This window comes from Salmo trutta, chromosome 23 (genome assembly GCF_901001165.1).
Source record: "Salmo trutta chromosome 23, fSalTru1.1, whole genome shotgun sequence".
In the NCBI taxonomy this organism is placed as follows: Eukaryota; Metazoa; Chordata; class Actinopteri; order Salmoniformes; family Salmonidae; genus Salmo; species Salmo trutta.
In genome coordinates, this window is record NC_042979.1 from 13,642,819 (window position 1) to 13,670,349 (window position 27,531).

Consider the following 27,531-nt stretch of genomic DNA (forward strand, 5'->3'; position numbering starts at 1 on the left):
TTTTGGCCACTAGAGGCCTCTATCATTCTCTATGTTGGTGCTAACTTTGTTCTTCAAGGCTGACTGAACAAGGGTTCTATGGTAAAAATAAATATATATATATTTATATATAATGTTATCTAGCTAGGAACTAATCCAGTCGACAATGTAGCTAATGTTATAGTACACATACTACTAGATATGTAACGTTATATCGACAGGATGTAGCCAGCTAGCGGAATGCATGCCAACCTGTAACTACGGTTCTTATAGTGGCACAATAACGACGTAGCTAGCTAGCTAGTATCTTGCTTAAACAATGGCTTTGCTAACGGTAGCTGAGGTTCCTTAGCAAGTTAGCGTTTGTGGCTACAGTATCATTCATATGAAGCCTGTTAGCTAGCCAGATCAGCGTTAGAAAGTTACATAACTACGGTAACGTTAGATGGCTATTAAGTAGCTGCTACAGCTAAATAGAATACGTAAGTTACCATTATTCTAGCTAAGAAATGATTTAATTCCAGGTTCGACATATTTTAAGGTGGTACGCATACAATCTTTTTGCATTGTTTCAGAAAATGTCCACAATATATCTGGCACTAATAGTGGAATGATAGTGTTTCACAGTATTACCAAAGTTGTGGTATACTAGCTACTGTGATATTCGACGATTGATTTCTCCCGACGTAGCGGCATCTGATGTCCAAAATAGGAAACATTTTCTGACTTTGTGGCGGTGTTGTCTAGTGGAAATCTCTCTGGCATTTCCTGGTTGCTAAAATTCTACACTGTCATTCATCCCTGTGGAACGATTCGACACCTTGCAGAGTCTATGCCCCCGAAGAATTGAGGCTGTTCTGAGGGCAAAGGGGGGTGCAATTCAATATTAGGAAGGTTCTCCTAATGTTTTGTACACTGAGTCTATGTTGAGCCTGGAGTTAAGACCCTTAGCCTGCTACTATAAGTATTGCTTTCTGTGATTAGCTAGCTAATGAAATGTTGATGACTAACGTTAGCTAGTACAGACTTGTCACATTGGCCCCATTCTGAGAACCCAGAATAGCGAACTATTTAGCGTAGTTTAAGAACAGGTTCTGTTCTATGTGCTTTTCTGCTAGCTATAAACAATGATATAAACAACAAACTAGCTCGATAGTTATGCTATTTATTTGGGGTGCCTGATTGATATCAGCTGTGAACACCATTGCATTGTCACGACTTCCATATGGACTGTTTGGACCCACAGGAAGAGATGTCAGGAATAAGTGCGGTGAGCTCGGCGTTGCCAGCGGCTACAACCCGTACTACCTCCTTCAAGGGCTCCTGCCCCAGCTCGAAGTATGTGAAGCTGAATGTGGGCGGGGTGCTCTACTACACCACCATGCAGACCCTTACCAAGCAGGACACCATGCTCAAGGCCATGTTCAGTGGCAGGATGGAGGTCCTCACAGACAGTGAAGGCAAAGATATTTATAACTAAACCAAGATAGTTCACCTGTGTCCTTTTCAATGGGAGCAAATTAAGCATAATGGGCTAAACAAGCAAGGAGATGGGCACAGCCAAGCACGAGTTAGTGAGGTCATAGTGGCACATTCTAGCATGTATTTGCATATTTCCATTAGGGAATAGCTTCTCTAAAGTGTGCATGTGCAGTAACTCTATTCGTCCTTGCACTTCTTGTAAACAACGCAATTTGAAAATGTAAGCATTGGCAAAGGGTCACTTCTAAAACACTTAGTGCACTCTGTTCGTAACAGATTCTAGTTTTGGGAACTGAAAACTGTATTGAGATCGGGCTTTTTTTAGATGAGAAAATAAGCAGAATGTCGGCCCAGTTCCATCTCGCTCCATACTCTCCCACTGCTGGCCACTGGGCTTCCTCCTCGCCATATTTGATGGGTAGTGGAAATTCCAACTGGATGCTTCATATTTATACAGCTCCTTGTTCTATCTGTGGAGAAGGCATTGATGATGACATGGGTTGACTGCAGCCAGGGTTTCCCAAACCTTATGTCCACTGCAAAGTCTTGAGTCCTGCAAAGTCCATGCTCCTTGATGCTGCATAGGATATGATTCTATCAGTTTTACAGACTAGCTCCCTTTGCATGCCTTCCATCTGATATGGCTCTAAATGAAGATATACACACCCAGTCAACTATCTCCACTATGTTGTCTCTGCCACTTCTCAATCTAATGAGTCCTGTCCTCCTGCAGGCTGGATCCTTATTGACAGGTGTGGGAAGCACTTTGGGACCATTCTGAACTACCTGCGTGATGGTGCTGTACCTCTGCCTGAGATCCGGAGAGAGGTCGAAGAGCTCCTGGCAGAGGCCAAGTACTACCTGGTGCAGGGGCTAGCTGACGAGTGCCACGCTGCCTTGGAGGTATTGTGTCAGTGGAGGTTGGTGGGAAGAGCTATAGGAGGACAGCCTCATTGCAATGGCTGGAATGGAATAAATGGACGGTATCAAACAAATGGAAACCGCATGTTTGACTCCGTTCCATTTATTCCATTCCATCCATTACAATGAGCCTGTCCTATAGCTCCTCCCACCAGTCTCCAATCTGTTGTGTATTACCTTAACACACTGTAAACACTTACCTGTAATCAATCTCTATCTTGGTATCTCTTTCTCTGCATGCTGGTGTAGCCACTGTCCCCATTGAATTATTTGGGTCCTGTTTCCTCCATGCTTTCAGAACAAAGATATGTATGAGCCTTTCTGTAAAGTGCCTTTGGTCACATCCTCAAAGGAAGAACAGAGACTCATCTCTACCTCCAAGGTAAAACAAATCATACTTCACAATTGACATGTATGATTAGACAGACATAGCATGGAGTTGTATTGTATTCTATTTGTTTCTCAACACTGACTACCTATGTTCCTTTTCATTTTGGATTACAGCCCACAGTCAAGCTGTTATACAACAGGAGTAACAACAAGTACTCTTACACCAGGTAGGCTAAACATTACATATGATTGTGGTAAAATACTTATAATGAGCTTATACTGTATTTCTTACATGTACGTGTGAAGTGGATTGTATCATGGATAAGGCTGTGGCGGTCACGAAATTTCGTCAGCCAGTGATTGTCAAGCAAGTAACTGCCGGTCTCACGGTAATTGACCGTTAATTAACATAAACACATTTAGCATCTCCTGGCTCCCACACATAGCCTAGAAGGCACTGGTGCAGACCTTTGGAACCTCTACATTTTAAAAAGTCTAGTAAATCCATGTAATATAGCCTACATCTTCACAATTAATCCGTTATTTATTTTAGACAGGTATAAGAAGCATGATATGTAGTCTATTTCAGAAGAACAGAATAGAATACTCTGAGTTGTCCTTATGTTAGGTCCTGATCTGGCTATGCCATATAGCTGTAGGCTACACTAGTTAATTTAGCAGACAAGATTTGCTTAGAATTCCGTGGCTTTTTTTTTATAGTATGAAGAATACAATTGAACAAAGCTGAATAAAATAGAAAGGGTATTTTCTCCAAACGATTTGAGGTAGTGCGCACATGCAGCTATTCTGGGTTGAGCGGTTAACAAAGAAATAGGTATTCCTATATGCTTAATTTAGAGTTATTAATGTAACTTTAGTTGTTCTACAAACGTTGGGCTATATGTTTTGATTTTTAATAGATTGTAATGCTGCATGATGTGACTCTAATGATGATTTGAAAAAAGTAGCTTGAAAGTACACACTACATCAGTCACTCATTCACAATTTGACAACTACTTGATAATGCTTAGAATTTCACAGCGGCATCCCCTTTGTGTGGCCGTAATGCACCCTTAAAAAATCCATGCCGTTTGTGTCCTGTGGCCGGTGTGCCCTTCTCAAATCAAATTGTATTAGTCACATGCGCCAAATACAACTGGTGTAGACCTTACAGTGAAATGCTTACTTACGAGCCCCTAAACAACAATGCAGTTTAAACATAAAAAAATATGGATAAGAATAAGAAATAAAAGTAACAAATAATTAAAGAGCAGCAGTAAAATAACAATAGCGAGACTATATACAGGGGGGTACTGGTACAGAGTCAATGTGCAGGGGCACCGGTTAGTTGAGGTAATATGTACATGTGGGTAGAGTTATTAAAGTGACTGTGCGTAGATGATAACGACAGAGAGTAGCAGCGGTGTAAAAGGGGGGGGGGGTCAGGAAATGCAAATAGTCTGGGTAGCCATTTGACACTGCCTGGTATAGAGGTCCTGGATGGCAGAGAGCTTGGCTCCAGTGATGTACTGGGCCATTCGCACTACCCTCTGTAGTGCCTTGTGGTCGGAGGCAGAGCAGTTGCCATACCAGGCAGTGACGCAACTAGTCAGGATGCTCTCGATGGTGCAGCTGTAGAACCTTTTGAGGATCTGAGGACCCATGCCAAATCTTTTCGGTCTCCTGGGGTGGAATAGGTTTTGTCGTGCCCTCTTCACGACTGTCTTGGTGTGCTTGGACCATGTTAGTTTGTTGGTGATGTGGACACCAAGGAACTTGAAGCTCTCAACCTACTCCACTGTAGCCCCGTCGAGGAGAATAGGGGCGTGCTCGGTCCTGTTTTTCTTGTAGTCCACAGCCATCTCCTTTGTCTTGATCACGTTCAAGGTGAGGTTGTTGTCCTTGCACCACACAGCCAGGTCTCTGACCTCCTCCCTATAGGCTGTCTCGCTGTTGTCATTGATCAGGCCTACCACTGTTGTGTCATCGGCAAACTTAATGATGGTGTTGGAGTCGTGCCTAGCCGTGCTGTCATGAGTGAACAGGGAGTACAGGAGGGGACTGAGCACGCACCCGAGGGGCCCCTGTGTTGAAGATCAGCGTGACGGATGTGTTGTTACCTACCCTTACCACCTGGGGGCGGCCTGTCAGGAAGTCCAGGATCCAGTTGCAGAGGGTGGTGTTTACTCCCAGGGTTCCTTAGCTTACTGATGAGCTTTGAGGGCACTATGGTGTTGAAGGCTGAGCTTTAGTCAATGAATAGCATTCTCACATAGGTGTTCCTTTTGTCCAGGTGGGAAAGGGCAGTGTGGAGTGCAATAGAGATTGCATGATCTGTTGGGGCGGTATGCAAATTGGAGTCAGTCTAGGGTTTCTGGGATAATGGTGTTGATGTGAGCCATGACCAGCCTTTCAAAGCACTTTATGGCTACAGACGTGAGTGCTAAGGGTCGGTAGTCATTTAGGCAGGTTACCTTAGTGTTCTTGGGCACAGGCACTATGGCGGTCTGCTTGAAACATGTTGGTATTACAGACTCGGACAGGGAGAAGTTGAAAATGTCAGTGAATACACTTGCCAGTTGGTCAGTGCATGCTCGGAGTACACATCCTGGTAATCCGTCTGGCCCTGCGGCCTTGTGAATGTTGACCTGTTTTAAAGGTTTTACTCACATCGGCAGAGGAGAGCATGATCGCTCTCATTTTACATTTAAGTAATTTAGCAGACGCTCTTATCCAGAGCGACTTACAAATTGGTGCATTCACCTTATGATATCCATGCATGTTTCAGTGCCATTTGCCTCGAAGCGAGCATAGAAGTAGTTTAGCTGGTCTGGTAAGCTCATGTCACTGGGCAGCTCTTGGCTGTGCTTCCCTTTGTAGTCTGTAATGGTTTGCAAGCCCTACCACATGCGACGAGCGTCAGAGCCGGTGTAGTACGATTCGATCTTAGTCCTGTATTGACGCTTTGCCTGTTTGATGGTTCGTCGGAGGGCATAGCAGGATTTCTTATGAGCTTCCGGGTTAGAGTAGTGCTTCTTGAAAGCAGCAGCTCTAGCCTTTAGCTCTGTGCGGATGTTGCCTGTAATACATGGCTTCTGGTTGGGGTATTACGTACAGTCACTGTGGGGACGACGTCATCGATGCACTTATTGATGAAGCCAATGACTGATGTGGTGTACTCCTCAATGCCATCGGAGGAATCCCGGAACAGATTCCAGTCTGTGCTAGCAAAACACTACCAGAGTGCGGCGCGCTCCATCACATGATCAGGTCTTTCTCACAGGCTACAAGTGAAGACAGACATATCGGGGATGCAACTGCGCACGTCCTTATCCAATTTTGAGGGGCATATTGAAGAACTGTCCACATTTACTTTTCGTCAGCCAACAAGATGAGTTGGCCTAACAAACAGCAAAAGCACTAGCCTATGTCAATCTACTATCCCCCATAGTACAAAGATCAACCTATTCTATTCTGTGCGAGAAATAAGTATTCCAACCATAGTCTGGGACAGTTGTGGGATGCGATAGATCTCAGTAATACAACCACTATCATCAAAAAAGCGTTTTTATGCAATGTGGCTGACGCAACAGATCAGAACGTTTAGCTTAAAATGTTGATAAACTATTAGGCTATTTCTTCACATTGTAAGCGCATCAATGCGCACATGGTAGTAGGCTATAAGTGCAAATGTTACATTTGCAGAAAACATGTAGGTCTATGGTCTAGGCTACATGAGGTGTGGGACTATGATTCTAAAAAGTTGCACACAAAAAAGGCATTGTTTCTTATGCTGGGCATCATTCACAAGTGAAAGGCAAATATTGTCACCCATTAGACTATTCTTGATTTAATCTTGTCTTTACATATACTAAATAATATATGTATGAAATTTGTTTTGATTTAGAATGGACCATTATCATGCACCTGTATTGAAACTGGTTTATTTTCATGCCAGCCAGGTAGGCTATACTCCTGTTGTAAATATAAGCAATGTGCTTAATATTAGGAAAGTTGAGAAATAAATATAGTAGGCCTAGCCTATAGAAAGCTGATCCTCCTCTTTGTAGTAGAGGCCATCACTCTGTTTTCTCGCGCAATTGCATAGCCTATAGAAATGTTGCGCAACATGAGCTCATGGGCTCTCATGCAGTGTTTGATTAGATTTTTGATACATTTGCATTGATGTCAAGGTGATTAGAGGGACAATAGAGTGCTGAGTACCAGGCAGTTATCAAGTTTGGTAGGCTACTAATGACCATCAGCAGCATCAGAGCTTGGAGAAGCCTAATTACCGTGACTAAATGGTCACGTGGAATTTGACTGCCTTCATGACCTCCGGTGTGGCGGTAATACGGTCACCGCAACAGCCCTAATCATGGGTAGACTGATGTACATGTGTATAGCGATTTGAACAGATTGACAACTAGACATTAACATCTGGTGTCATTACCTTTTCACAGCAACTCCGATGACAACATGCTGAAGAACATTGAGCTGTTTGACAAGCTCTCTCTGCGCTTCAACGGCCGTGTGCTCTTCATCAAGGACGTGATCGGGGATGAGATCTGCTGCTGGTCGTTCTATGGGCAGGGCCGTAAGATCGCGGAGGTGTGCTGCACCTCCATAGTCTACGCTACAGAGAAGAAACAAACCAAGGTATGCCGTTTCCCACAGCACGACCACAGAAAAGGAAGATATGAATGTTTCTTGCTTTGACCAAATCATAGACTAGCCTGGTTGTCAGTGAATAGTCTTGTCTTTGTACCTAGGGGCAGTGGTCTAAGTAGCAGTATTCTCTTTCCTCAGGTGGAGTTCCCAGAGGCTCGTATCTATGAGGAGACCCTTAACATCCTGCTTTATGAGTCTCAGGATGGGCGTGGTCCAGACAACGCTCTACTGGAGGCTACAGGAGGCGCTGCAGGCCGATCCCATCATCTGGACGAGGACGAGGAACGGGAACGCATTGAGAGGGTGCGCCGCATCCACATCAAACGCCCCGATGACCGCACCCACCACCACCAGTAACTATACCAGCCAACCAACATTACCAGGATCCGCAGACCTCACCAGTGACCATTACCCATCACTGAGATCACACTACCGGTATACCCACAGGTAATCTCACATCCTTGACATTGACCACAAGCGACTTCTGTGCTTCTGCACCACAGCCAGTTATGAACTGTTGCTAGTCTGATATCATTATAAGTAGAACATGATTTTGATGTTCTGTCCCAAATGGCCATATCAGTGTTCTAAACCGTCATCCTTTTATCAGTGGTCAAAATGTATTTTACCGCCTTTATTTCCATATGTTTTGTCTTTGTATGTATGTAGACATGTTACTTGTGCTCAGTAGAGATATTGTGCCTTAAGTCTGTGGGTGTACATGCTGCTTACAATCTTTATCATGATTAACTTTATCACGTCACTACAACATTGCTTTGAAGTTCAGGTATGTGTCACAGTATAGCTAGTTCAGGTCAATTGCATTTAAAGGATTCTATACATTATGTACAATGTGGAACAATACCTTTTCCTACCACAGCAGTTTTAGACATTTTTTTTAAATAAAAATACATATTCATTAGTTTGAATAAGTGATATGTAAACTGTATAACAGCATTTTATCTTGTGTTTAGAAATTGGGTGCTTCTATTTTCTGTATGTACTCATTTCGTCCAGCAGAGGGTGTTATGTACGAAGACACTGAAAGGTGTGTGAAATTAGGTTGACGTTACCTCCTAGATGGTGATCTTCGGTCAGTTTTGTAGTTCCCCCACTAATGATTTTTGGAGGGGAAGCTGATCCTAGATCTTTGCCTACGGGAACTTAAGCCTGAAGCGATAAGTTACAACCCACCTCTGAATTGTAAGTGGTATGAATAAAGCCACCTTTTCTACCGTAGTCAAGGATTAATGATCTTTTGGCATCATGTATGAAATCTGGTTTTCTTCTGTGTGATAAAATGGATGTCATTGCTGCCTGTTACAAAAATTATTGGAGGGTGATGTGGTTACAAGACGAAACTTGTTTGTAAGATCGATCACAGCTGACGAGACAAAGCACCTCCAGACATTGCGTAAAATTGTGACATTCTTTGCAATCATTTCACATGTACAAGTGTCTTTTGCACTGTATTTAACACATTTTTCTTACAATAAAGATTGTTTATGAATACTTAGTTGGTTTTAATGTAAATATGGTACAGCATCTTTGTGAGAAAGTATAAAAAGTATGGCTTCAAAAATCACAAAATGTTTGAATGATTTAACCATGTTGCTTATATCTCTATAAAATGGGACATCTAGTGAAAATATACCTAAAGCAAAACCATATTTTACATATGAGCCCTATTATAATGACAGCTTTGCTTGATAAGTCACAACTGGGCCCATGCATGTGATGGATGTATAGCTTAATAACCGGTGAAGTTTTCATCAGAGTAGAACATCAGTAGTCATTCTTTGGAGTTTCCTCCACAGTATGAACCATTTGAGATTTCAGTTCATTTCATTATGTCCAACCCTTATTGAGAGGATGCAGGTTCTCATTCGTGATTTAAGTCCCAAGATGCCTAAAACCTTGTAGAATCTGATTATTGGATCCAGTTCAATTTTGTATCATTGCCCGGGACTTTGTTCGAGTTGATTCCTGGGTAAATATAAGAGAAGTGTTTATATGTCCTAGCCTACTGTTTATCAATAGTTTAGAAAATGTATTTGTTCATTTTGAGAATTTAATGGCCACACAGTCTTTAGTTTCATACTCACCACCATCAGATGGCCATTCTTTGCTCTGTAAATCATGGTCTCCTGGCCACTCTTGAAGTCAACAAACCCCTCTCTGCCAGGCTGGATGTCAAACTTTACACTGCAAATGACCACAGACATAATATATAACATTACGTTAATACTTTTGGCGACAGTTGTTTTTTTTTAAGACAAGTTACGAGTTGAACACAGGTCTTACCTGCCCTGGACTACTTTGATAAAATTGTGCTTGTTGGCCACCAGACACAACTTGGTCAAGGCCTCAAACAGGTAGTCACACTGCAGCACCAGGTCCCCCTGAGCAAATAGAAAATGCAACAATGGAAATGCACATTTTCTAGTTCTATTCCATTCAGAAAATAACTGGTGCAAAGCATAATAAAAAAAGAATACATTTGTGCACATCAATGAAAAGATTTTTGGGGCAGCCAACCTTTTGCTTGATATCCTCACATTGGACATGGAGGATCAGGAAGTTGTCACTCAGGGTGCTGACTGACACACCTGGAAGAACACACACCACCCAGATACTTTAGAACAGTGGTTGAATTAACACAGTATACACACACAGACTATTCCACTGAGAGAGAAAAAACTTGACACTTGCACACACATCTAGTCAGCTTTATTCCAGTCAGTGGTGCTAACCTTTGAGGTTGTTGAACTCCACCCGCTGTTTGATCTTGGCCTCCTCCACCAGGTAGGCTGCACTTCCAGTGTAGATCAGCTGTCTGAAACGTGGCCTGAAGCCATTCCTGTCGTACTTCACCACAGGAACACTGTACTGTGGGAAGGTATGGGGCTTACTTTAATTTGAACATTAAAGTTGATTTGAACTCTGACATAGCTTATTTAGCGCCGTGTGTTTACCTTGATGCGTTCTTGCCTAATCATCTGGTAGACTTTAATGTGGATGTCTTCCTCACCTGACCAAATAACAATGCAACTGGTCAAATGACATGAATCATTTTCATTATCACTGTTGCTTTGTAAGAGGCGCACAATTGGGCACATAATTCATCAGCACAAGGTCTATGCCTTACTTATCCTGGTGTCCATGAATGGTATGCCCACGCTGTGAGGGTAGTTCTCTTTTGTTCCTTTGAATATGGAACTGGTCAATCCTTTGATTTGCAACTGTAAATGGGGTAAGCAAACGCAGAAGAGATATATTAAGTGATCAGTGAGGCTATCCCTATAGTCAAATGCAGTACAAAATATGCATTAAAGCACCCTGGCTTGTAGGGTAGGCCTACCTGTGCTTTCCGCTCTGTCATGATTCCTTGTACATACCTCCGTACCATGTGCCGGGTGTAAAGTTTCCTCAACATCTGTGAGGCCTACAAGTACAAGTGTATGTAATAAGTGTACAGTATACTCATTATACCATGACACACAGGCGTGCAGAACGAGTTTAGCGCAAGTATTCAAGTACAGTCAATTCCCTACTGCGACTCACCTCCTGCATAATGGGAGGTGGGGTTAGCCAGGTGTTCTTGTCCAGAACTGTTTTGGGTAGATTCTCCTTGAGCCGTGTGAGGTAGTTTTGCCTGACAAATGCCAGGTACTCTGTGTTGTCAACACAGGCTGGCTGATTTCTAGTCATGAAGCCCTTGATGAACCTACAAAATATAAGTACAAGAGATTTGATTGGTGAGCTTTATGTCATTTCATTGTGTGTGGTAGATGTTGGACCTTTGTCTTTGGAGATATCTTCAGATGTTTGTCTCTTACCTCTTAATGACCTTGACAGCCCAGGCTCTCTTCTCCCTCTCTCTCCTGGCCTTCATGCCTCTCCAGCATGTCTCAATCTTTGTAGCTAACAAGACAACACAAGCTGATAAATTTATCGGCTTATACATCATATTTGTTATACTAGTTCCAAGGAAGTCAAAGTAGAGGCCTGTTGCGTCTCGTTCAGCAGTTACCTGCTTGTCTCTGTCTCATGTAGTCTCCCTTCACTCTGTAGCCTTTGTACTTTGCTTGGATCCTTGTAGCTGTAACATAAAGAGACATACATAAAACCTAACTTCATAGGCAAATAGGTTCATTTTCTTTGAAATAATCCAACACCATATAACAATCCAATTCCTGAATTTTTGTAGTGCTCTGTGATCCGTTGGTTGAAAAACCTAAGCTAGAGCCAGGACCCACCCAGCTCATGCTTGCAGACCTCAAAGGCGTCTTCGGTGGCAAACAGAGTCCTGGGATGGCGGATGAAGATCTTGGTCCTTTTTTGTATCATGAAAGACAAGCCAGTGAGAAACAGCCAGACTGTGTGTCACCAGGTGAACCCAAACATATAATCCTGGAGAGCACCTCACCTTCCCATCTTGTACTCATCAGGCTTGTAGCCCAGGTGCTTGATCAGGCACTCCACCCCCTCCGCGGCTGTACCTTTCCAGTTAGGCCAGGTGTCTGGACACAGAGGCTTGTACCTGACAGGGACAACAGGAAACACCAATGTTAAATATATTGTTTAGAGAGCATCAGATCAACATACTGTAATGCAGCCATGTATCAGAGCAGGGTGTGCTGGACAGAGCAATTGCACACTATCTACAAAACTTTGAAGTGCAGGTTGTATTTACCTCTGCAGGAAGATCTCATATCTCCGGCGGTAAGCGAAGCCGGCCCGTCTGACCCTCAGGTGCTCCATCAGCCCCAGGTACTTCACCTGGTGTCTCACCAACACGTCGTCAAAGAGCCCTGCGCGAGGCAAGAGAGAGGTCACAAGGCTACAGGCATCAGGTCATGCACTGTGAATGAATGCGCCAAGTAATACTTTGTAGGGCATGCATAGGTCAAGTCCATTATGGAAGGTTCCTTTTGGTGTAATGGCTGTACTGAGTGTGTAGGTGTGTGGTGCTTAGTCAAATAGACTACCGTAGATGTAAGTTACGGTTTATAGATGAGGCCTCACCTGGCTGCTTGCCTTCATTAGGCTTCATACAGCGGACGTACCAGGGCTCTTTAGACATGAGGATCTCAGTCAGGCCTACCAGACTGCTCTTAAACTGAGTGGCCACCTGAGTAGACAGGGGATTAACATGCAAGCTTATGGCAAGGTCAGATCACCATACACACATAACAGTAAAGGATGAGTATGTTTCTAATTCACTTTGGTGGATCATGTGTCAACAGAAAGTCTCTTTACTGTTTCAGGTCTCTTCTTGCTGTCCGGCTCAGTGCTGGGAAAGCAGTGTTTAACAATGGCATTCTTAGACTGGCGCATAACCTGAAGGTGGAAAATCTCTCAGTTAAATCTCTCAGGATGAAAGATAAAGAACCGGCTTCTTTTCAAAACCAAGAGGCAGTCAAACAAACACTCCCAGTCCTCCCTCTTAACAGTCCTGTCAGTCTATCCCAAAGCAATGCTTAACAATCATCTCCTCTATAATTCACAGGTGTGCTTAACAATGAATAATACAGCAGTTGGCAGGATGTAGATTCCGGGCCACAACAGTGCCAGCGAGAACCCTGGGCACACTTACCTCTTTAATGTTCCTGTACAGGAGATCATTATTTTTGTCCAGGAATCCTGGAAAACAGAGAGGTATAGTTGAGAGTAAATAACAGATAAAGACTGGTAACACTTTCTGTCAGTGAGACAGAAAGTGAGGAGAACTGGGGGAGGGGGCGACTCTTGGGACATATTCGGCTTGCTGAAACAATATCAAAGAGACCCATTAGTGAAACAAATATGGAGAGCGGTGTACAGAAACAGTGAGAGGAAGGGCAGAGTACTTGGGTGTATTACGTTGTGGAACTCATCTCTCACCGACCACACAGTATGTGACTTCCCCTGCGTAGTGTAAGAGGCGGAAGTCTCCTCGTTCCAGAGTCTTCCGGGTCTTCTGGTCAGCCAGCTTGTGTCTGCAGGATGTGGACAGAGAAAGAAGAGGATGTTCTAGTCAGGTGTTACAGAGGCAGACCCTGACCCCTCCATCCTCAGCTGTCAGTTGGGGGAGCTCAGCTTTATCGGCTATTTCTTGTTAGAAATGTATTACTGTGCTGCAGTATCGCAACGCTGCCTCACTCACGTGACGAAATGGGGGTGACCTCCCATCTTCTCCTCCAGTTTCTCCAGGAAGGTCATGTCTGTGGCCTCTCCCGGACGTAGACACTCCTCGTCCTAGTGGGAAGGAGACAGAACATGAGCGTAAAACCAATCCAAAGCTATCGTGTCTGTCTGACGACATTTCAATCTGACTGCGAGTCGGCCAGTCAAGTCTACAGTATCTACATACTAGCACTGAAATGATGCCTTTGAATTTCTCCTCCACCAGGTCACAGATGATCTTGTTGTTGAAGTATGGCACTGACTCCCACTGAAAAACAACAATACAAAAAATGAAGCTGTGTAGCCCATTACATCAGTTGTGTAGCCCAGTCCAAACAGATTTGAGTAGAGGAGGAGCGTTTACTTCAATCCCCTCCATCTCGTACTCCTCCTGCTCTGACTTCAGGGTCAGCTGGATGAAGAGCTGCTGCAGTTTCTCATTACAGTAGTTGATGCAGAACTGCTCAAAGCTTAAACGTATAGAGACAAGTCATTAGGCTCATCATTTCACACTCTAAAATTCACTGTCAACTCAAATTGTATTTGTCACATGCGCCGAATACAACAGGTGCTGACTGACTGTGTCTTCCCTTACCTGTTCACACTGAACACCTCAAACCCATAGATGTCAAGCAGACCAATCACTGTCTTCCTGGAAGAATCCTACATGGATGCACAATACCAGTCAGCCTCCTATATTACTGTCTTACTACTTACTGTATATCCTATACTTGTTAGCAGTGTCATGATTGGTTAGATGTCGCTTTGGACTGGGACGAGATCACTCTTATTGGTGGACCACTGAAAAAGGCCACTCACCTTGTTTGCTAAAGACTCATTGAGCTCGTTGACCAGCCAGGTGAAGGTGCGGCCATAGATGGCTTTGGCTAGAGCGTCCTTGGCATATACTGCCTGGTCAACGGTGAAGGGACTGAGCACCTGACCAGCACAACAGACAAACCACAGAGATTGATTTTCAAGAGACAGGTTGCACATTTACTGTGATGGCATGAAGTTCCATGAATGAGCCCAAAACAGTAGCATCTTCCTCACCTCTTCTGACCTTGCCTCAATCTTCCTGTGTGTCAAACCCACCTGTATCACCTGTGCAGGAATGCCCAGCAACTACACAGCAGAAAACAACCAATCACACATCACCAAATACTCTAATTGAAAAGGGATTTCACTTCATCTGAAAAGTTGCCATAATGTCTGAAAAGGGAGAGTACTTCGATAGTTTTCTGTGGTATGAGTACTGCTAAATAGAGTGACTGTCCATTAGTTTGTAGTTTGCCGTCAGTGTCTCACCTTGGACAGCCAATGTATCTCCGGACTGTTGTTGAGAGTGGCGTATCCCTGTGAGTCAGCCACAAATGTAGCATTTCCCAGGTGAAGGACGCTAGCAATGATTGCAAACAAGCTCTACATCATGGGCAAGAGAAGACACCGGTCATAAGTGATACATTTTTCTATGACAATTGATATGATCAGTTCACCTTTCAGTCTCTGATGGTAGTGTTTTGGTAGTGTAGAGAGATTAGGACTCACCTCTATATTGCTCTCACTGAACTCTATGACACTGAGGGCTTTCCGTACCGTCTTCCAGTCACTCTTGTCGTTGACTGAGCTGACTTTGGCACATTCCCCCTGGGTGAGATAGGAGATAATATCCAGATGATGATAGACCACTCCATGGAATCACTGATTCTTTGTCTCTTTAATACCTGTAGCGTTGATGAATTACCTCCTCTACCTGTACCAGGTAACTGTAGCGTTGATGAATTACCTCTCCCACCTGTACCAGGTAACTGTAGCATTGATGAATTACCTCCTCTACCTGTACCAGGTAACTGTAGTGTTGATAGGTTACCTCTCCTACCTGTACCAGGTTACTGTAGTGTTGATAGGTTACCTCTCCTACCTGTACCAGGTTACTGTAGTGTTGATAGGTTACCTCTCCTACCTGTACCAGGTTACTGTAGTGTTGATAGGTTACCTCTCCTACCTGTACCAGATAACTGTAGTGTTGATAGGTTACCTCTCCTACCTGTACCAGGTAACTGTAGTGTTGATAGGTTACCTCTCCTACCTGTACCAGATAACTGTAGTGTTGATAGGTTACCTCTCCTACCTGTACCAGATAACTGTAGTGTTGATAGGTTACCTCTCCTACCTGTACCAGGTTACTGTAGTGTTGATAGGTTACCTCTCCTACCTGTACCAGATAACTGTAGTGTTGATAGGTTACCTCTCCTACCTGTACCAGATAACTGTAGTGTTGATAGGTTACCTCTCCTACCTGTACCAGGTTACTGTAGTGTTGATAGGTTACCTCTCCTACCTGTACCAGATAACTGTAGTGTTGATAGGTTACCTCTCCTACCTGTACCAGGTAACTGTAGTGCTGATAGGTTACCTCTCCCACCTGTACCAGGTTACTGTAGTGTTGATAGGTTACCTCTCCTACCTGTACCAGATAACTGTAGTGTTGATAGGTTACCTCTCCTACCTGTACCAGATAACTGTAGTGTTGATAGGTTACCTCTCCCACCTGTACCAGCTAACTGTAGTGTTGATAGGTTACCTCTCCTACCTGTACCAGGTTACTGTAGTGTTGATAGGTTACCTCTCCTACCTGTACCAGGTAACTGTAGTGTTGATAGGTTACCTCTCCTACCTGTACCAGGTAACTGTAGTGCTGATAGGTTACCTCTCCTACCTGTACCAGATAACTGTAGTGTTGATAGGTTACCTCTCCTACCTGTACCAGATAACTGTAGTGTTGATAGGTTACCTTTCCTACCTGTACCAGATAACTGTAGTGTTGATAGTTTACCTCTCCTACCTGTACCAGGTAACTGTAGTGTTGATAGGTTACCTCTCCTACCTGTACCAGATAACTGTAGTGTTGATAGGTTACCTCTCCTACCTGTACCAGATAACTGTAGTGTTGATAGGTTATCTCTCCTACCTGTACCAGGTAACTGTAGTGTTGATAGGTTACCTCTCCTACCTGTACCAGGTTACTGTAGTGTTGATAGGCTACCTCTCCTACCTGTACCAGATAACTGTAGTGTTGATAGGTTACCACTCCTACCTGTACCAGGTAACTGTAGTGTTGATAGGTTACCTCTCCTACCTGTACCAGGTAACTGTAGTGTTGATAGGTTACCTCTCCTACCTGTACCAGGTTACTGTAGTGTTGATAGGTTACCTCTCCTACCTGTACCAGATAACTGTAGTGTTGATAGGTTACCTCTCCTACCTGTACCAGGTAACTGTAGTGTTGATAGGTTACCTCTCCTACCTGTACCAGATAACTGTAGTGTTGATAGGTTACCTCTCCTACCTGTACAAGGTTACTGTAGTGTTGATAGGTTACCTCTCCTACCTGTACCAGATAACTGTAGTGTTGAGAGGTTACCTATCCTACCTGTACCAGGTAACTGTAGTGTTGATAGGTTACCTCTCCTACCTGTACTAGGTTACTGTAGTGTTGATAGGTTACCTCTCCTACCTGTACCAGGTTACTGTACTGTTGATAGGTTACCTCTCCTACCTGTACCAGGTTACTGTAGTGTTGATAGGTTTCCTCTCCTACCTGTACCAGATAACTGTAGTGTTGATAGGTTACCCCTCCTACCTGTACCAGGTAACTGTAGTGTTGATAGGTTACCTCTCCCACCTGTACCAGGTTACTGTAGTGTTGATAGGTTACCTCTCCTACCTGTACCAGATAACTGTAGTGTTGATAGGTTACCTCTCCCACCTGTACCAGGTAACTGTAGTGTTGATAGGTTACCTTTCCTACCTGTACCAGATAACTGTAGTGTTGATAGGTTACCTCTCCTACCTGTACCAGGTAACTGTAGTGTTGATAGGTTACCTCTCCTACCTGTACCAGATAACTGTAGTGTTGATAGGTTACCTCTCCTACCTGTACAAGATAACTGTAGTGTTGATAGGTTACCTCTCCTACCTGTACCAGGTAACTGTAGTGTTGATAGGTTACCTCTCCTATCTGTACCAGGTAACTGTAGTGTTGATAGGTTACCTCTCCCACCTGTACCAGGTTACTGTAGTGTTGATAGGTTACCACTCCTACCTGTACCAGGTAACTGTAGTGTTGATAGGTTACCTCTCCCACCTGTACCAGATAACTGTAGTGTTGATAGGTTACCTCTCCTACCTGTACCAGGTAACTGTAGTGTTGATAGGTTACCTCTCCTACCTGTACCAGATAACTGTAGTGTTGATAGGTTACCTCTCCTACCTGTACCAGATAACTGTAGTGTTGATAGGTTACCTCTCCTACCTGTACCAGATAACTGTAGTGTTGATAGGTTACCTCTCCTACCTGTACCAGGTTACTGTAGTGTTGATAGGTTACCTCTCCTACCTGTACAAGGTAACTGTAGTGTTGATAGGTTACCTCTCCTACCTGTACCTGGTAACTGTAGTGTTGATAGGTTACCTCTCCTACCTGTACCAGGTAACTGTAGTGTTGATAGGTTACCTCTCCCACCTGTACCAGGTAACTGTAGCGCTGACAGTTCCTCTCCAGACCCAGCCAGCGTAGCAGGTCCTCCTCTCCTCCCTCCACTAGCTGGTAGAAGATGTGGAAGCTTCTCTCTCCATGGTTCTGATGCACCACCCGGGACTTCTCCAGTAGATAACTGAGGATGTGGCCACCAACAGCTCCCCCCTAGATTATTAAAGATGTAACAGTGATTGACGTGCTGATGTTTCTCTGATGTTTTAATATGGGAATGCTGGGCTCAATGTCTTGACCCTTACCATGTGATCAAACTGAATATCCATGTACTTCCCAAAGCGGCTTGAGTTGTCATTCTTCAGGGTTTTGGCATTTCCGAAAGCCTTAGAGAGGTATAGACTGTATTATCAGTCATTGTATTTGTAAATGGCAGTGTGCAAACAATGTTAATTTGTCATGTCATATTTGCTTCACTATGGTATTCACCTCGAGCACAGGGTTGGACAGCAGCAGTCGGTCTCGGACGTTGTCCAGCAGTTTGGTACTGGGGCAGCTGACAGCGTAGAACTGCAGGATCTTCTTGGAGGCCTCCGTCTTTCCTGCTCCACTCTCCCCTGAGATCAAGATGAAGTGGTTGTTGGTCTCTGTTAACATGGTGCGGTAGACATTGTCTGCCAGGGCGTAGCTGAAAGGGAGGGCAACGAAGTAGAGGTTCAGTAATACTGCTGATGGATATAGATGGGCAGCACTCTATTTCCTATCTTGTGGTTCACAACATACAAAGCACACCCACGTTACACACGTACACAAATGCAACTTACATGTGGGGTGGAAGCTCAAAAAAGTTGACGCCCATGTAAATATCCATCTGCTTCTTGGTGTAGATTCCCAGCTCTTTGTAGGGGTTCACTGACACTAAGAGCGTACCAATGTAGGTCTGTGGGAAATGTATTAGAATTGAATGAGAGATGGATGCCTCACTGCATGGTTGAAACGAGAATGTGCTGTGCTTGTTATCCACAGTATGAGTAATTATCAGACCTGACCTTCCAGAAAGTAAGTTAGCTCACCCTGTGGCTGTAGTTATAGCACAGTAGCTGCTGTTTCAGCAGAGCAAAGTGCCAGTTCAATTAGGGGATGAACACTGTGTTCTCCCTGGCGTCTTGAGGTTGGGTGGCTTTCTGGCTGAAAGGAAGGCTATGTGATACCTCCGGACTGTGTAGGGGATAGACTCACGTAAATGAGGTTCTCGTTGAAGCGTTTCCTCAAGTTGTCCAGGACGGCACTCTCACTTGTGTAGGCGTCCAGCAAAACGAAATCCTGGATGCCCACCCGATCCCGGGCCGTAAGGGAGCCCTCCATATCCCGGAGGATCCGGTTACAGCGCTCCTCCAGGCTCTGACCAATCAGAGAAAGGGTCCAGGGTGGTTACATTGATATCTTATAGCTGTGCAAATGCCCCGGAAGCACAACACAAAAACACTGTCACAAATCTCATCAAGACATGACAGCTGTAAACGTTTATTTACGACGAACCAGTTGAGATGTTCCACATCTTTCAACACAACGTATCTGCTGTATTCTTTTCAGATATACACCACATGTTTACGGGTTTTTCATATGTCCTGTTCCACTGTGTCCTGTTTTCCTTGTAGTTATCTGCATCTGTCAGGTATGACGCCGTGCCATGCAGTGCTCACTGTCACACACAGACAATCTCGCCCTAAACCAGTTCATTTACTGTCAATCTGTCCTCATCTCTGGCCCTCCATCCACTTCCAATCAGTGTGTGGTGGCCTTGACCACATCCTCTCAGCACAGATAGCAGGTCAGTTTAGGGATCCCTATCTAATCTACTTCCATGTTCCTCAAGGAGCAATCAGTCTCTTGTCACTGTTTAAGAGGATACACACGTCCCCCTCCCCACACAACTATAGGGCAGACTCCGCCCTGTAATTTACCCCAACAGAAGGGTCAAAACACAGACCAACTCCAAAGATGTTGCACTGTAATCAACTCCTAGAAATGCAAATAATGCTATCCCAATGACAGCTTAGAACATGAGTGCGTCATGTACAATGCTATTGTGCTTCCATAATGCATATACTGAACAGAAGGCAAAGGTTTACCGGCATGGAATGCAATTGTTCCTGAAGTTTTGTATCGAAAAACAAATGAGCTCTAGGGCCACAATATGCATCAGGTAACATTATCAGTCAGATCTGTGCTCCTTAATTACAGTGCTATGAAAGTACCGTCCAGAATATTTCAACGCTCCACCGGTTTGGCACACAACAGTGCCAAGTTAACCTGGTCCCATGGTATCGTAATTGATACCCACAACAATCCACCCTCATGGTGACGGCAATTTTGAAATGTACAACTTAAACACTGCCATATACAAAATGTAGCTTAATATATATATTTTTTTACAAAGATTTTCAAAGTAATTAAGTCCCTACCTTGAGTGAAAGAAAGTCTGTATCAGACTGCTGTGAGCTTCAATCCCTTTTTATACTGAACATCTGGGTTTATTTAGGGAAAGAACAGTATGGCAGGAAACATTGACATATTGCCCCCTCCATTTCCACCAATAGGAAGCCATCAATAATGTCAAAAGTGAGCGAGAAAGGAAGCAGAAGTGATAGTGTGTGTGTGTGTGTGTGTAGTCACATGTATGCGTTTATTACTTACTAAGTCTTGAATAAAACTGTTAGCTTACTTATTTATGACATAAAGGTGAGAAAGACAGCTATATGCACAGGGATGACTGAACTGTTCTAAAGCTACTCTCTCTCTCCAAATCCCTTTCTACCAAATGACCCCCTTGTCCTGCTCAGCAAAGCACTGGATAGCAATCTCCCTCTGGACTCTTATTTATAGGGGAAACAGGGCTATTTTCAGCCCATCTTCCAGGAAATCAACACTACCAATCCCAGTTACAAGGTGGAAGATGGGCCAAGGGCACCAACACATAAGGCGATTCATCACTTTTTTAATTGTTTTCATTGTGGTTTCCTGATGCCATTTCCCTAGGGCAGGCCTTCTCATTCTACGGAATGGAACCCTGTTGAAAACCTGTGGTTTGAATTGAAAAGGGCAGTCCATAAGCACAGACGAAGGATATCAAGGATCTGATATGGAGGAATGGTCTAAGATCCCTCCCAATGTGTTCTCCAATCTCATAAAACATTTTAGAAAAAGGCTCAGTGCCGTTATACTCACAAGGGGAAGGTGCAGGAGTATTGAAAACACAGGCGCCAATAATTTTGACCCCTATCTTTTTGAGAGAAACAAATATTACTTGTTAAACAAAATCGCTTTCTCTGAGCAATTGTATTAGTGTAAAGTAATATAATTATTTATTTTTTTGCATACAACATAGCTCAGTATTTGTATGATTTCTTTTCTACAGTTTTGTTTTGCTCATCTTTATCAAGAGTGCCAATCATTTCGGAGGTGACTGTACTTCATGCCTATCTTCTAAGCTTCCGTGAGCTACAGTGAATCATTTACTAGGAGCTGTTTGGTAAATGTCCGGGCATGAGTTAAACGTGAATTTCAGATCCAGAGGCTCACACCCAGGCCCCCACCATGCTACCTGAAGACATATCCCACCGTCTAGTTTTGATTTACATTTGGTTGACAACCACGAACGCGAATTCAACGTGAAATCAACCAAAAATGTCGCCATGCCATTGGATTTAGGTTAAAAGGTGGGTGAAGAAAAGACCAAATTCCCTTACACTGATTACTTCTTGAAAATCCAGTCAGTTTTCCACATTGATTCAACATCATCACATTGATTTATTTTGTTGAAGTGACGTGGAAACAACGTTGAGTCAACCAGTTTTTGTCCAGTGGGATATCGCTAAAGCTGCCTAAAACTAGCCCTTCTTAAAACACAGGGGGGCACAGGAGCGCTAAAAACATCTTCAACCCAACCCTCCTCTTCCAACCCCCATTCTCCCACCCTGTCCCAAACCTGGCACAGCAACCCGGCACAGCTTACATGGTTGCCAGCTCTGCGACACTGAAAACCTCTTTTATACAATTCTATAGTACTTTTTTCCCTGAACTGCAAAAAAAGGCTTTTTCAATTTTCTGTGAAGTTGAGAAAACATCCATAAAAAGATAATCATTTGTATAAAATTATCACACAATGCCCCTCCTCTCTCTTGCATGTGAAAAGCATTTTTGGTCGTGTGAATAAAAAGATGGTGGAAAACGTTTTAAAGAGCAGTCTATAATCCATTACACACATTCAGCCAGTATATCTATTCAGTAATTATTCATTAGGACACATTCACCGTCATAGTCAATTTCACACTCGGCAGTCAAAACACAAAAGAGATTTGGCCTATTTAATGCAAGGGGGGCAATGCTGGGGGCAACAATGGAGCAATAGAGAGAACAACGGGACATGGGTGAGGGTTGGTGGAGGGGGAGGTGTATTTGTCTAATCTGTGAACCCCAAAAGCAAGTCCTTCATAAGACAAGGAACAGACTTCTAGGGGAAGTAATGGTCTCAGACTTGTGTTGGGGTATCACACCTATAGTTATCATGAGGGGAAAAAACATGGAAACTAATTTGAAGTCTGATTTTATTACTATTGAATTGTTATTCCAATCCTCAAGGAAAGAGGGTAACTGGGTAATGGATGTGGATGGGGTGGGAGCCTGATTACTCCCACCTCCAAGACACTCTTCATTTTGCACCCTCTTCCACTCCACCATCCCTCCCTCCAATCTTCTCCCAGCCCATCATCAAGTTAAACCAATGAGACAAGTGAACAATATCATTGAAGGCGCCCCATTTGAGATGTCAGAATCAATCTGACAATACAGAAGTGGGCGATGAGGATCAACCCTCCCTTTCTCCCCTCCTTAGCACCAACATGGGAACTGGAGCCTTCTTATCCACACTGAAAGGGAAAATGTCTTGACATTCCATTCTGTGCGTACGCGTGTTTGACACACTCTAAATCGCTGACAACAGAAAAACCATCAAATTATAAACATTAATTTCATTATTTCATATTATTTCCTCTATTGCCAAGGTTCCTTCCAAAGTGATATCAAGGTCGCACACTGCCTGCTACACCTGACAACCCTGTATCAGGCCTAAAATACTGAACAGAGACAATGGCTCAGAGTGGTTAGGTTGCATGCCAGGCCTGACTCTGGCACTCTGCCCATTGTTGGTGCTCTGTTGGCATCAGGCTGGGCAGGCCGGTGGCACGCCTCAGAGAGCAAGGCAGAGATTACAGCCATTCAGGGGGAATCTGAGCTGAAAAACGGAGAACACTCGGCAGATGAGAAAATAACACTCACGTCGTCATAAGATGGTCAACCAGCATGGTCCAAGGACACAATCCATGTAAACTCATACATAAGAATACACACAGACAGATAGACTTGCACAACACAGTTCTACTGTAATCTAGGAAACAGTGTCATCTAATGGTAATGGTACATAGGACTCTTTTTTTAAAGGAGAGGTTGATGGGAGTAGAAAGGAGACAAACAGGTGACAACACACACAAAGAATGTAAAAGGATGTGGAGAGAAAAGGATGACACTTGCAAAAGCGGAAAATGAGCAACAAGACACCTAAATTTGATGGCAGGCTAAAACGGAACAGGAAAGCTTATCTGACCCAGCGGCCATCACCCGAGAGGCCGGCCCATTGTCCCAGGCTCTCCACTATGGCACAGGATCCTGTTACTCTGTCACAAAGTGGCCGTTAGGCTCCTGAAACAGATAGCACTCCTCGTGCGTGGACCACTGACTGACACCACACATCACATCACATCACATCACTCAGGGAAACAAACACACGTTTAGGGTGCTCCAGGTGTCTAGAGAAACCTGAGTGTCACGGTTCTGTATCTCTTCATACAATGCTGCCTTTATATAGCTTCAATTATAGATATTGGATAAAACATTATGAGTACCGTATATGTATTGCTATTATAGATTTTTTTCCAAAGTTTGGCAAAGGTTGAAGCTTTAGCTGGTGGTCTTCATAGCATTGGGGAAAAATCTATTTAGCATATAAGACCTTATCAATATGTTATTCTAAACAGAGGATAAACAAAAGCCTCATTTATACCTTGTGCTAACATGGGTCCTTTTTCCTGATCTTGTCTATATTCTGACTGCGCCAAATTTCCAGAAATGTGTCTACACTATGTCTGCATTGATACCAGAATTCCTGGTCCCTTTATGCAAATTATTTCATAGCTACTCTTTCAAAATAATACTTATTTATTGTCAATGATTTTAGAAGGTGGAATAATTATGATTTAAATGGTTTCTCTGTCCAGATCTGTCTACACTTATAAGATATCCAGACACAATGTGTGTCTGACTACCTCCGGAGGTGGGCAGGATGATCTGATCACAATGTGTCTTTAGATTGTCTACACCTGCCAAACAAATGTGGGCACAATCAGAATGTGGACAAGATCAGGACAAAGGACGCAAGTTAGAACCAGGTATAAACAGGGCTCCACAGACACACAAAAAAAACACACCACAGTATTACCTCACTCATCTCCAAAGCCATGTGAGCCATGGTTGAATCGGTCTTGTAATGGATCAGATAGAATCCAAACAACTTTCAACTATCGTCCCCGAGTACGCAGTAGAGGTGGACTCTCGTGCTGGGGTTAGCAACCGAGAAGCACTCACATTCTAGAGCCACTTTTAGCCTCTGACGACTCAGATGCAGGTATGTCCCTTTGACCGTATCACTTCACTGTCACACTGCTCTACCTCCGCTTTTCCTCTGTCCCTCTGACAGAACTGGCCAGGTTCTGGGGACCAAGGGAGGGGTTCAGTTGGGAGTGCCTCTATGTGGACTAGTACTTTCTGCTAAAGCGTCATTCCTGTCCGGTCCATAATGATCTAGTTGGCTCTGAGAGCTCTAAGATAGTTAATCATTCATTAAGCCTAGGGAGGTCTCATTCAGCACTTCACCTGAGTGTCCAAAGACCCAGTGTGTGTGTGTGTGTGTGTGTGTGTGTGTGCGCGTAACACAATGATGCGGAAACTATCTGCTTCAAGCTCCTCATCCTCCTCCTCGCACAAAATTACAGCACAGGTATTGTGTTACTGATCTTTGATTAGGCAGATACAATTCTGACTAATTACAAACCACTCATCACTGCCATAGTGAAGCTACAGTATCGGGCCTGTTGGGATGAAACTATTGTCCTTTCAGTGCATCTTACAGCTGCTGTCAACACCAGCCTGTGCTGCAGTAAGAGGGACATACCATACTATGATGGCTTTCCTGCTTAACCTTCATGTGTCAGAGAGACTCATATTATGTATTCTAGTGGCTCTTATGTCATCTAAAAATATATATTTAAATTTATGTTTGAATGAAAATGAGAACAATCATACATGATTTACCTAACCATAAATGTGTCGTTGATCAACATTGCTATCCAGAATGATTATTTAAGAAAAAACAAAGTAGAGATGTTTGTCCCACCTTCTCTATTTCTTGCGGCTCAGTACTAAATGATGTGCTGGATTGTGACAGATTTGCGGGAAGCGTAACATTGCCCTCTCATTCCGACTGTTTAAAATTTAAAGTCGAGCATCCTGTAAACATTAACGAAGGCATCTTGCATTACAGCCACACTGATTAAACAGAGAGGAGACATTCACAACAAAGAAGTTAGATTTTAAAGCCACATAACTTTTTAAAAGTAACCACTGCTACAAATCAGAACAGAAGGGATTATTACCTTTCCCGTCAATGTTACAGAGAGGCTTACATTCCCAGGAACTACTGTAACTTTTAAAAGAATTGGGCAACACTGAACCATTTTGAACAGTTTATTTTCTCTTTGTTGCATCCCCCTACCAAACACACCCACCCATATACTTACAATTACACCACAAGTCCTATCCCTACACATCCTGCCCCTTTAGCCTGTGGTATGGCTTGTCTAGCCTTAACAAGCTTTGTGCTACCTGCCCACAGCTCTCTGAATTAGCACGAGTCCCTGTAAAATCCAATTACACCAGAGTCAGCGGGTTGATTTTCCCATTACAGATTTCATGCTGAGTTTGAGGACTACGATTTTTAAACCCAACACATCAGACCCTCTGTCCCTCTCTCACACATAAACACTCCTTTTCTATTCCCCCTGACACTTTATGTCTCTGTAATGCGAGGAACAAGAGGTATCCCTTTGTCATCAAAGTCCACTCCAGTCATGCGGTAAGGTCATCATCCTCATCCAACCTCTCTGACCTTACTCTCATTCTATCATTCAATGAAATGGGATATCCGATCCCATACACAGCAATTTCACTGTTCTACCTTAACACCATCAACAGTGGTGGCAGTAGTCTCAAGGTTAGAGAAGCTGGCCTATAACCAAAGGGTTGCCGGTTTAATTACCAGGGCTGTATGGCATTGTTCCCTTGAGCAAGGCACTTAACCACTAACTTTCTCCAAACAATACAAACACACAAAACCAGCTAGACCAGCCTATTAGGTAACATGTGCCTAGGGGAAAACAGTGACCCCTTAACCTCTCAGAACATCATGGGTAAACAATCTGACCAATTACAGCACAACTCTGCCTCCAGAGGGCATCACAGGGTAGACAAATAAATACGCACAGGCTCAATTTGTCTTACACAACTCAACATTCAACTAATGCTTTATTTATAGGAGCAAATAGATAACCGAGGACGGAGCTGGACACTGAAGGTCAACACTAGCCAGGTTGCTATAGTAGCCTTCTGTATCTCTGCCATGTTCTTTGAGCGAGAGAGGTTCTGCTAGGACACCATGACCAAATGCATGCGATAGCAATAAAATAAAAGTATTCTAAAATGCAATCCTTTAGGTTAACAGAAATTTGACTGAGCTACAATATGGTAATGCTGATAGAGCTGGTAACACATAAATGTAGAGATAGTGGAGGTTATTGTTGTAGATATGCAAAAATAGTGTAGCATGCACTACTGAAAATCTAATGAGCAATCAAATGACAAAAATCTTACCTTTGAGAACATGTACATGGTGTTATATAATGTGCATAAAAAGGAGGATTCTTCTGGTCAGGTCGTTCTGACAAGTCCAGTCCAGGTCGATAGACGCTGAATCTGATCTGGATAGGACAGAGAAGGAGGAGGCCAGCTCATCTGTGTGTTGAGGGATGCTTGCTGAGAAGTGGGACGTTGATACAAGGGTAAGAGCAGCTCTATAAACATTATCTATAGCACCTGGATTTATGGACAACCCATAATGCAACAGCCCCTGCAAACTTGCTGTCATGGTGTCCTAATTTCCTTCTTCTGTTTTTTTTAGGTTGGCCTCATTCCCTGTTCAGTTCAACAGAGATCACTAGACACAATGCCACTAGACCAAATCCCCAATGTGAGAAAATATTATTGCAATATACAGAGAATCATACTCTGTGTCTTAAAATGGCACATATCAGTGTAATGTC

The 27,531-nt window shown here is 43.5% G+C and overlaps 2 protein-coding genes across 7 annotated transcripts; one reads left to right on the forward strand and one right to left on the reverse strand.

Annotated features, from left to right (window-relative positions):
• On the forward strand, positions 1-8,893 carry LOC115159403 (BTB/POZ domain-containing adapter for CUL3-mediated RhoA degradation protein 3). Of its 3 annotated transcripts, none has more exons than XM_029709071.1 (7): positions 1-81; positions 1,226-1,439; positions 2,195-2,364; positions 2,681-2,764; positions 2,887-2,939; positions 7,176-7,371; positions 7,522-8,893. In XM_029709071.1, exons 1-7 carry the CDS (start codon positions 79-81, stop codon positions 7,738-7,740), a joined length of 939 nt encoding a protein of 312 aa, XP_029564931.1. In that variant the 5' UTR covers positions 1-78; the 3' UTR covers positions 7,741-8,893. The 3 variants fall into 3 exon arrangements, with proteins under 3 accessions (XP_029564931.1, XP_029564932.1, XP_029564930.1); XM_029709072.1 differs by lacking the exon at positions 1-81 and adding an exon at positions 131-461; XM_029709070.1 differs by lacking the exon at positions 1-81 and having other exon boundaries at positions 473-1,439.
• On the reverse strand, positions 8,886-27,191 carry myo1hb (myosin IHb). Of its 4 annotated transcripts, none has more exons than XM_029709052.1 (32): positions 27,083-27,191; positions 19,283-19,444; positions 18,868-18,983; positions 18,533-18,731; positions 18,349-18,429; positions 18,068-18,256; positions 15,100-15,198; positions 14,860-14,973; positions 14,605-14,676; positions 14,371-14,490; positions 14,147-14,214; positions 13,916-14,021; positions 13,739-13,819; positions 13,532-13,623; positions 13,270-13,364; positions 12,983-13,029; positions 12,646-12,726; positions 12,412-12,517; positions 12,080-12,197; positions 11,813-11,926; positions 11,643-11,719; positions 11,417-11,485; positions 11,223-11,307; positions 10,948-11,110; positions 10,745-10,828; positions 10,532-10,625; positions 10,359-10,414; positions 10,137-10,272; positions 9,922-9,992; positions 9,688-9,785; positions 9,489-9,588; positions 8,886-9,369 (listed from the first exon to the last, which is right to left on the reverse strand). In XM_029709052.1, the coding sequence occupies exons 1-32, from the start codon at positions 27,098-27,100 to the stop codon at positions 9,328-9,330; spliced, it is 3,153 nt and encodes a 1,050-aa protein (XP_029564912.1). In that variant the 5' UTR covers positions 27,101-27,191; the 3' UTR covers positions 8,886-9,327. The 4 variants fall into 4 exon arrangements, with proteins under 4 accessions (XP_029564912.1, XP_029564913.1, XP_029564916.1 ...); XM_029709053.1 differs by having other exon boundaries at positions 18,077-18,256; positions 27,083-27,189; XM_029709056.1 differs by lacking the exon at positions 27,083-27,191 and adding an exon at positions 20,509-20,593.
• Positions 27,192-27,531: the final 340 nt, after the last annotated feature.

Bases quoted from the DNA above. Each gene is read 5' to 3' on its own strand.
- LOC115159403 (XM_029709070.1), top strand. From the start codon at position 1,205: ATGGACTGTTTGGACCCACAGGAAGAGATGTCAGGAATAAGTGCGGTG. The intron at 1,440-2,194 runs GCAAAGATATTT...GTCCTCCTGCAG, and splicing joins GGTCCTCACAGACAGTGAAG to GCTGGATCCTTATTGACAGG. The intron at 2,940-7,175 runs GTAGGCTAAACA...ACCTTTTCACAG, and splicing joins AACAAGTACTCTTACACCAG to CAACTCCGATGACAACATGC.
- myo1hb (XM_029709052.1), bottom strand. The intron at 14,974-15,099 runs GTGAGTCCTAAT...CCCATGATGTAG, and splicing joins TCAGTGAGAGCAATATAGAG to AGCTTGTTTGCAATCATTGC. The intron at 14,491-14,604 runs GTGAGGAAGATG...TGTGCTGGTCAG, and splicing joins TTGAGGCAAGGTCAGAAGAG to GTGCTCAGTCCCTTCACCGT.